At 53.3% G+C, this 9,904-nt stretch overlaps 2 protein-coding genes across 2 annotated transcripts in view; one reads left to right on the top strand and one right to left on the bottom strand.

Annotated features, from left to right (window-relative positions):
* LOC115376950 (ectodysplasin-A-like) overlaps positions 1 to 349 on the top strand; it is a 12,190-nt gene extending 11,841 nt beyond the window's left edge. The window contains exon 5 of the mRNA XM_030076804.1: positions 1 to 349. This exon is cut by the window's left edge and continues 168 nt beyond it. The gene's annotated coding sequence lies outside the window, so the exon portion shown is untranslated.
* Positions 350 to 656: 307 nt separating this feature from the next.
* hmgb2b (high mobility group box 2b) lies at positions 657 to 9,701 on the bottom strand. The gene is made up of 5 exons (XM_030076494.1): positions 9,568 to 9,701; positions 7,407 to 7,565; positions 4,362 to 4,513; positions 4,064 to 4,238; positions 657 to 1,885 (listed from the first exon to the last, which is right to left on the bottom strand). The coding sequence occupies exons 2-5, from the start codon at positions 7,554 to 7,556 to the stop codon at positions 1,760 to 1,762; spliced, it is 603 nt and encodes a 200-aa protein (XP_029932354.1). The 5' UTR covers positions 7,557 to 7,565; positions 9,568 to 9,701; the 3' UTR covers positions 657 to 1,759.
* Positions 9,702 to 9,904: the final 203 nt, after the last annotated feature.

Genomic DNA, 9,904 nt, shown 5'->3' with positions numbered 1-9,904 from the left:
AATGTAATCTGTGTGTAATCTGTGTTTGGTGCACCTGGCTCACCGCTGGACTCCTGACAGACAAACCAACAGCAGCCGCGCTTCTCTTCATCAGACTTTTGCTCTTTTCTCTTCTTTAAATCTTGATTTTTTTTTGTGAAAATAAGTTTTTGCGTTTTGATTTTTTAAACCAATTCTTCACAGATGTTATTAAATATCATTATTTTTGTTCTTAATATCGATGTAATGATTAGTGTTAGGGATATTGCCGTGGTTTCAGTGGTCTGACGTCACTGAGACGAGCAGCTTCAGCCTCAAGCCGTCTGCATCAGACTGGACAGCTGGAAATAAAGTTCACTAAAAAGGGAAATCAGCGTCTTTATTGAGATCATTTGCAGGATTTAGTCTTGAAGCCTGATGAGAACATGAGTGTGTTCATGTTACTGCATGACTTTTACTGTGAAAGGACTAAGTTTACTACTGAACCAAGGCCCTGTGTACAGGTGTGCTACCTGTCCTACCTGTCCTGACTGACACAAACACACCTGCAGGTGTCCAGCAGGGGGACACTCTGTGGCGCCCCCTGCAGGCGGACACACAGGGTCTTGGTGTGTGTGTGTGTGTGTGTGTGTGTGTGTGTGTGTGTGTGTGTGAGTGAGACAGCAGAGGAGGCGGCGTTGTGTTTTCTCAGTCGTTGTTTTATTATAAAAGTTGAACGTCTCTACTCTGACAGTGAAACTTGGAACAGAAACTCTCAAGTAAGAAAATAAAAAACAAGAACATGACGATGATGATGATGATGAAGAGCAGCAGGCAGAGCTCTGAGTGCTGGAGCATCAGTACCACAGTACTACTGCAGTACTACTGCACTGGTACTACAGCACAGTAGTACTGCCGTAGTATTTGACTGATACTGGATCCACCAATCAGAATTCTGCTGGCTTGGTGGGGGGAGGGAGGGAGGTACACTGGGGAGCGGGGGTGCAGAGGTTTCCATGGTAACAGTGGGAGGGGAGGGGTTTTACTCTACTATCCTCTGGTCTTGTTGGCCAGACAGTTTTACATATCTGATGACTTCTGCACTAACACACACACACACACACACACACACACACACACCACGCACACACACGCATGTACACACATACACACACACACACACACACTTTACTGAAAGGCATCACACTCTTTACACTGTCTCTGTCCCCCACACACACACACACACACACACACACACACACACACACTCTGTTTCAGTCAGTCAGGTGTGTGTTCAGGGTGACTTGTCTCTCTCTCAGCAGACAGACAGGCAGAGGGTGGAGTTGTAGGCGGGGCCTGGAACCTGTGACACTACATGACCTTTGACACTTCACCCTACCCTCTGGAAGCTCCTCCCACTCCTGAAGCCCCGCCCCCTCAGGGCACACGCGGCCCAGAAGGTTCTGAGCTGAAAAGGTCGTGAGCAGGGAGGAGGTGAGAACCAGAGCAGATTGAAGCTCCGCCCACTCTCCACTCACCTGCACAGGTTCGTCAAGATGTTTGTTTGTAAGCGCACAGAAAAACAAAAACAAGAAACTCCTCACATCTGCTTCCTGTTTGACTCAGTCACAGCTGCTCCTTCACCTGCAGCAGGTACAAGCCCCGCCCCACTGACCTCTGACCTGCTGCCAGGCCCGTCTGCTGAGAGCACCAGGGTCACTCTGACACTCTGACACACACACACACACACACACACACACACACACACACACACACACAGTCAGCCTCAGGCTTGGTGTTTCTACTCGTCGTCATCTTCGTCGTCGTCTTCATCCTCGCCCTCCTCCTCCTCCTCCTCCTCTCCTCCCTGGGCCGAGGAGCCGGGGCCTCTGGCAAACGTCCCGCCGCCGCGGTACGCCACCATCTCCTGCACACACACACACACATCAGTACATCACCTGTCTGTGGCCCGCTTTGCACCTGTCTGTCTGCTCAGTCCTCCACAGAGCTACTGTTGCTGCAGCACCACTGGTGTCACTGTACAGCCCTGCCTGTCTGCCTGCCTGTCTGTCTGTCTGCCTGCCTGCCTGTCTCTCCGGGGGTGTTACCTGGTCGTACTTCTCATGGAGCTTCTGGGCCTGTCTGTCTGTCTGTCTGCCTGCCTGTCTGCCTGCCTGTCTGTCTGTCTGTCTGTCTGTCTGCCTGCCTGTCTCTCCGGGGGTCTCACCTCGTCATACTTCTCACGGAGCTTCTGAGCCTGTCTGTCTGTCTGCCTGTCTGCCTGCCTGTCTGTCTGTCTGTCTGTCTGTCTGCCTGCCTGCCTGCCTGTCTCTCCGGGGGTGTTACCTGGTCGTACTTCTCGCGGAGCTTCTGGGCCTGTCTGTCTGCCTGCCTGCCTGTCTGTCTCACCTGGTCGTACTTCTCGCGGAGCTTCTGGGCCTGCCTGTCTGTCTGCCTGCCTGCCTGTCTGTCTGTCTCACCTGGTTGTACTTCTTGCAGAGCTTCTGGGCCTGCCTGCCTGTCTGTCTGCCTGCCTGCCTGTCTGTCTCACCTGGTCGTACTTCTTGCGGAGCTTCTGGGCCTGTCTGTCTGTCTGCCTGCCTGTCTGTCTCACCTGGTCGTACTTCTCGTGGAGTGTCTGGGCCTGTCTGCCTGTCTGTCTGCCTGACTCACCTGGTCGTACTCCTCGCGGAGCTTCTGGGCCTGTCTGTCTGCCTGCCTGTCTCACCTGGTCGTACTTCTCGCGGAGCTTCTGGGCCTGTCTGTCTACTTGTCTGTCTGCCTGTCTGTCTCACCTGGTCGTACTTCTCGCGGAGCTTCTGGGCCTGCCTGTCTGTCTGCCTGTCTGTCTCACCTGGTCGTACTTCTCGCGGAGCTTCTGGGCCTGCCTGTCTGTCTGCCTGCCTGTCTCACCTGGTCGTACTTCTCGCGGAGCTTCTGGGCCTGACTGTCTGTCTGCCTGCCTGTCTGTCTCACCTGGTCGTACTTCTCGCGGAGCTTCTGAGCCTGTCTGTCTGCCTGCCTGTCTCACCTGGTCGTACTTCTCGCGGAGCTTCTGGGCCTGTCTGTCTGCCTGCCTGCCTGCCTGTCTCACCTGGTCGTACTTCTCGCGGAGCTTCTGGGCCTGTCTGTCTGCCTGCCTGTCTCACCTGGTCGTACTTCTCGCGGAGCTTCTGGCCCTGTCTGCCTGCCTGTCTGCCTGCCTGCCTGTCTGTCTCACCTGGTCGTACTTCTCGCGGAGCTTCTGGGCCTGTCTGTCTGCCTGCCTGTCTGTCTCACCTGTTCGTACTTCTCGCGGAGCTTCTGGGCCTGCCTGTCTGCCTGCCTGTCTCACCTGGTCGTACTTCTCGCGGAGCTTCTGGCCCTGTCTGCCTGCCTGTCTGCCTGCCTGCCTGTCTGTCTCACCTGGTCGTACTTCTCGCGGAGCTTCTGGCCCTGTCTGCCTGCCTGTCTGTCTGCCTGCCTGTCTGTCTCACCTGGTCGTACTTCTCGCGGAGCTTCTGGGCCTGTCTGTCTGCCTGCCTGTCTCACCTGGTCGTACTTCTCGCGGAGCTTCTGGGCCTGACTGTCTGTCTGCCTGCCTGTCTGTCTCACCTGGTCGTACTTCTCGCGGAGCTTCTGGGCCTGTCTGTCTGTCTGCCTGCCTGTCTCACCTGGTCGTACTTCTCGCGGAGCTTCTGGGCCTGTCTGTCTGCCTGCCTGCCTGCCTGTCTCACCTGGTCGTACTTCTCGCGGAGCTTCTGGGCCTGTCTGTCTGCCTGTCTGTCTCACCTGGTCGTACTTCTCGCGGAGCTTCTGGGCCTGTCTGTCTGCCTGTCTGTCTCACCTGGTCGTACTTCTCGCGGAGCTTCTGGGCCTGTCTGTCTGCCTGTCTGTCTCACCTGGTCGTACTTCTCGCGGAGCTTCTGGGCCTGTCTGTCTGCCTGCCTGTCTCACCTGGTCGTACTTCTCGCGGAGCTTCTGGGCCTGTCTGTCTGCCTGCCTGTCTCACCTGGTCGTACTTCTCGTGGAGTGTCTGGGCCTGTCTGCCTGTCTGTCTGCCTGTCTCACCTGGTCGTACTTCTCGCGGAGCTTCTGGGCCTGTCTGTCTGCCTGCCTGTCTCACCTGGTCGTACTTCTCGCGGAGCTTCTGGGCCTTCTCCTCGTAGGGCTGCTTGTCGGCCTGGGACAGCTTGCTCCACATCTCGCCCAGCTTCTTGGCACAGTCGCCTATAGACAGGCCCGGGTACTGCTGCTTCACGCTGGGACGGTACTCACTGCAGAACACGAAGAACGCAGACCTGACAGACACACACACAGGTGGGGGGGGGGGGGGGGGGGGGGGGGGGCAGATGTCAGCAGGGAGCAGAGAGGTGGCCCGCTCGGCTGTGTGTGTGTGTGTGTGTGTTGAGTGTGTGTCTTACGGGGGCCGTTTGGGGGCGTTGGGGTCTTTCCTCTTGCGGCCCCTCTTGCCGAAGCCCTTGGGGGGGACGTAGTCCTTCATCTCCCTGTTGTAACGAACCTTGTCGGCTTTCGCCATGTCCTCAAAACACTTCTTATCACTGGGAGACAGAGCCTGCGCACACACACACACACACACACACACACACACACACACACACACACACGGTCTTTCAGTTAATCATCTGGACAAATTCACACCACATCCTGTGAACATTTGAGATCAAACATTTGTGAATCTGATATTTTTACTCAATAACTGATCTTTCAGTGATTGGACAGGTGACCACACCTGATGTCTGTGTGTGTGTGTGTCTGTGTGTGTGTGTGTGTGTGTGTGGTTCCACTCAATATACATAGAATGGAGTGTGTCTCCCCCTGCTGGTCAGAAACAGACACTGACACACACACACACACATTCAGAACCCTCCAGGAGTGTGCAGGTCTTTTGAAACATGGATTGCACCTGTGAAGGTTGTATCATGCTGCCAGGATGTTGTGTCCATGGCAACGCTTCTACACAGCTGGGGCTCAGTGTGTGGAACCCAGGAAGAGAACGGTTCTGACCCTCAGCTGCAGTCCGAACAGGACACAGCGCCTCAGACGAGCTCAGGTGACAGGGATCATCTCTGAGCTGCTTCACACTCAGGACAAACCCCACGCTCCGCTCTTCTTCACGCTCAGTTTGCAGCTTCTGCAGAAACTCCAGGCCCGCCGTCCCCCCACTTCTCTAAATCATCTCCACAGTGACAGGATCAAAACAGCCAGTCTGGAACCCGGTACCTGTTTTTACCATCCCACCATGCCCTGACCAGCCAATCACAGCCAGAAGAGCCTGCTTGTCCAACATAGAGGACAAACTGACTGTACAAGCTGTACAGCAGAACCTTCAGGGTTCAGGTTGGGCAGGTGTTCCTCACCAGGTTCCTCTGGGATGGTTCAGGTTGGGCAGGTGTTCCTCAACAGGTTCCTCTGGGATGGTTCAGGTTGGGCAGGCGTTCCTCTGGGATGGTTCAGGTTGGGCAGGTGTTCCTCACCAGGTTCCTCTGGGATGGTTCAGGTTGGGCAGATGTTCCTCACCAGGTTCCTGTGGGATGGGTCAGGTTGGGCAGATGTTCCTCACCAGGTTCCTCTGGGATGGTTCAGGTTGGGCAGGTGTTCCTCACCAGGTTCCTCTGGGATGGTTCAGGTTGGGCAGATGTTCCTCACCAGGTTCCTGTGGGATGGTTCAGGTTGGGCAGGTGTTCCTCACCAGGTTCCTCTGGGATGGTTCAGGTTGGGCAGGCGTTCCTCTGGGATGGTTCAGGTTGGGCAGGCGTTCCTCACCAGGTTCCTCTGGGATGGTTCAGGTTGGGCAGGTGTTCCTCACCAGGTTCCTGTGGGATGGTTCAGGTTGGGCAGATGTTCCTCACCAGGTTCCTCTGGGATGGTTCAGGTTGGGCAGGTGTTCCTCACCAGGTTCCTCTGGGATGGTTCAGGTTGGGCAGATGTTCCTCACCAGGTTCCTGTGGGATGGTTCAGGTTGGGCAGGTGTTCCTCACCAGGTTCCTGTAGGATGGTTCAGGTTGGGCAGGTGTTCCTGTGGGATGGTTCAGGTTGGGCAGATGTTCCTCACCAGGTTCCTGTGGGATGGTTCAGGTTGGGCAGGTGTTCCTCACCAGGTTCCTGTGGGATGGTTCAGGTTGGCCAGATGTTCCTCACCAGGTTCCTGTGGGATGGTTCAGGTTGGGCAGGTGTTCCTCACCAGGTTCCTCTGGGATGGTTCAGGTTGGGCAGGTGTTCCTCACCAGGTTCCTCTGGGATGGTTCAGGTTGGGCAGGTGTTCCTCACCAGGTTTCTCTGGGATGGTTCAGGTTGGGCAGGTGTTCCTCACCAGGTTCCTGTGGGATGGTTCAGGTTGGGCAGGTGTTCCTCACCAGGTTCCTGTGGGATGGTTCAGGTTGGCCAGATGTTCTTCTCGGATGGTTCAGGTTGGACAGGTGTTCCTGTGGGATGGTTCAGGTTGGGCAGGTGTTCCTCACCAGGTTCCTGTGGGATGGTTCAGGTTGGGCAGGTGTTCCTCACCAGGTTCCTGTGGGATGGTTCAGGTTGGCCAGGTGTTCAGTGGAACCTCTGCAGCTGAGGAGCTTCTACGTGACATTTCCACATTTGTCCCGCTGCTGTTGGTGCCTACATCATGAGCCTACAAGTTGAGCTTTTAGAGCTAAAAAAGTTCTAATCATAACATAATCATCTGAAAAAAACCTGGACAGTAGTTTATTTTTAGACAACAGAAAGACACAGTTACAGTGTTTATTTAAATGTCACATGTCCTCTTGCGATGGTGTGTATCTCTGCACACACACACACACACACCACCAATTACACTTTGCGGGATAATTATTAACCAAGGCCAATCGTCAAGCCATTATATTAACAAAAGTCATTCTTTCACCATTTTAGCAGCTTTTTCAGAAAAAAAAAAGAATTACAATGAAAAAAGGGCAAAAAATAATTAGCTGCTACATGAGTTTTTATGTTCTTGTTGAGGCCTAGAACTTGTTCATATGTAACCTCACATGTTTGAAAGGCAGACAGGAAGTGACATCACAGCAGCCCCCCCGCTCCCCGCTGACCTCCCTGACCCCCGCCCGGTCGGACAGGTCTGACCCCTGAGTGACAGGTGGAGCAGCCAATAGCAGCTCAGACATCGCAGGGGTTAATATCAGTGAACCCACCTGTGACTGTAACACAGGTAGCTGCAGAAACATGGAGTCAGGATTCAGTTTCAACACAGCAAACAGCTGCTTCACCAACACTGAAGGTCATATTCTTATTCAAATGATACCTTTTGTTTGTTTGCTGCTGGTCACACTGAACCAGCTGTTTCAAAATCTGGTTTCTGGCAACTTATGATGGGAATCTGTCTAAATGATTAGCTGGTTGATGGAAGACATGAGCTGCAGATTAATCGATAGTGAAAAGCCTGGCGGTTGGACCGGCAGTGGGAACGTGACGGCAGAACACACCTTCCATCTCTCAGAGCACTTCTTGGAGAACTCGGCGAAGTTGACCGACTGCTCGGGGTTCTTCTTCCGGTGTTCCTCTCGACACGTCTGGACAAAGAAGGCATACGCCGACGTCTTCCCCTTCGGCTTGTTGTGGTCTTTACGCATCATACTGACGGCCTGGCAGACAGACAGGTGCAGAGAGAGACAGGTGCGCACACAGACAGACAGGTGCAGAACAGGTGAGGAGGAGTAGATGATGTTGGGAAATGCGTCTCAGTCCAGACTGAATGACACGTCTGGACAGTGAAGCTGCCTGGTGTCTCAGACTAGAAGTCGACTGAAAGTGGGTTTTTAAAGGCTGATGTGACACTGACGGTCCGGGACAGGAAAAGGCCGACAGCTGATTCACAGCCCCGACTATCTTTGACTTTACTGAACTGATCATCTGAGTCTAAGTAATAAAATAGAAATAAATATGAATCTAGATCAATAAACATCTAGTATGTAAAATAACTCAGAGGACGGGAGCTCTTTCTTAAACATTTGGAGTTTTTTCCCCTCAAAGTCAATAACTCCAGTCGAGCAGCCTCATATTACACTGCAGGAAACACAGTTTGTCTTCACAGGAGGAATACTTTCACTGTAGTACTTTGTACTTTTGCAGAGTAAAATTAATTACTGTATGAGATTGTTCCAGCATTGTTAACAGCACATAAAGCATTATGTTATTCCTAAGTTTATTCATATGTGAAGCACTTAAGTTACTTGTTCACGTCTCTGCCAAAGGACAAAGTCATTTTTGTGCAGGCTTAGCGTTTATCATTTCACCACTTTCAGGGCCAAGTTCTGACAGTACCAGTAGCGTGTAAGACGTCCCATCAGCGTCCAAACCGGTTAATCAGTCGACCTCTAGTCCAGACACAATATGCATTTTAAATTAAACACCATTACTTTTTGCATGCAACAATCAATATCATCCATACAATGGAAGAGAGAAACTTGAATGAATCAATGAATGAACAGTTACAGCAAAAGCCATAAATCCATTTGAGTGGAATGACCCTTTAACCTATATGTCTCATGCTCATCCACAGTCCTAATATAACCTTGTTAAATAAAACCTGTTTTTACATTAAACAGCCTCTGCCAGTCTACATTTGACCAACTTCCTCGTTCCTTTCTATTAATAACCAATAAGTGATCAATGGCGTGTTGGTGGAGTACAGGCAGAATATGGCAGCACAGACTGGGAATAACAAAGAAAACGGGGGATCCATTTTCTCAGGCCGGGAGCTAGCCCACCCTCCGGCCGGACTGGACCCAGTAACCCTCCGGGACCGGGACCCCGGCTCGGACTGGAGCCCAGTTCCTGCACCCCGCTCTGAATGGAAGTCTATGGGCCGTAGAGATGAGTGGAAACTAAAGCTAGCCGTGTTTTCTATTGAGATCTATTGCGTGCTGCAGTTAGCCTAGCCGGGCTAACATGCTAACTCAGACAGAACAATGGGCCACCATTTGCTTCCCGCCCTCTGCGGAGCTAGCCGCCCCATCCCCCTCCGCTAGCATCATGCTAACCCGCTAGCAGCCCCCCCTCACACACACACACACACTCACACACACACACACACACACACACACACACGCATATACACACATACACACACACACACTGCAGAAATGTCACCGACCGTCAGATAAAACGTTAAAAAAACAACAACGGGCTTTCCTTTTCCCTGCTTTTCTTTTCCGTTATTCGTTTGCAATAGAAAGGCGCTGTCGCCGAGCCAGCTACGCATTTGTGAGCGCAGGGCTCCGGCTATGCTCCGGAGCGCTCGTACCGTTATGTGGACGGGGCTCCGTCTATTTTCTGGCAGTCGTAGTCTGAAAATGGGCGTTGCATGTTTACAATAGCATATCTTTGTCGTCCAGCGGCCAGGGCTCATCCGCAAACTGTGCATTTCTGACCCACAGCAGCCCGCTGCAGCCTCACGCTGCCGGGAGGGACATCGGCTTTATTTCGGGTTTATTTCTGTGTTTTGTGGCTCATTCCCGGCGCGGACACTTTATCACTGCACGTTAAAAAACAGGCGACCCGGCAAATGAATTCTCCGCTGTTTTAACCCGGATAACCGAAGAGCTGCCGCTGACCCGGAGTCAGCGGAGTGGCGGGGGGACTTACTCGTCGGGGGGCCGGCTGCAGGCTCGGGGTTCAGGGTTTCGGGTTCGGGTTCACGGCGTCTTGTTGTTGTTGCTGGTCGGAGCTGCGACTGGAGCCGTTGGTTCACTTTCAAACTGGGTCGAGCTCGCGCACGGCCCCGCCCCCCAGCAACGCCCCCGTTGGTTATATCCATTCAGGGGGCGGGAACACGGCCGGCCAACCGGGGCGGAGTTCATTAAAATGCTCGCGTGTGATTGGTTGGCAGGAATGCAAGTCAAACCGCCGCCCCGCCCCACCGCCCGCCCAGCGACGCCCCCCCCAGTGGTCACTCCGAGAGGGAGGGCGGGAATCTGGCGGT

Source organism: Myripristis murdjan, chromosome 18 (assembly GCF_902150065.1).
Source record: "Myripristis murdjan chromosome 18, fMyrMur1.1, whole genome shotgun sequence".
NCBI classification, from domain to species: Eukaryota; Metazoa; Chordata; class Actinopteri; order Holocentriformes; family Holocentridae; genus Myripristis; species Myripristis murdjan.
Note: the sequence above shows the minus strand (reverse complement) of the source record. Positions and strands in the feature narration are given on the sequence as shown.

Bases quoted from the DNA above. Each gene is read 5' to 3' on its own strand.
- hmgb2b (XM_030076494.1), bottom strand. From the start codon at position 7,556: ATGATGCGTAAAGACCACAACAAGCCGAAGGGGAAGACGTCGGCGTAT. The intron at 4,514-7,406 runs GTGTGTTCTGCC...GTGTGTGCGCAG, and splicing joins AGTGCTCTGAGAGATGGAAG to GCTCTGTCTCCCAGTGATAA. The intron at 1,886-4,063 runs GTGAGACAGGCA...GTGTGTGTGCAG, and splicing joins TCCGCGAGAAGTACGACCAG to GAGATGGTGGCGTACCGCGG.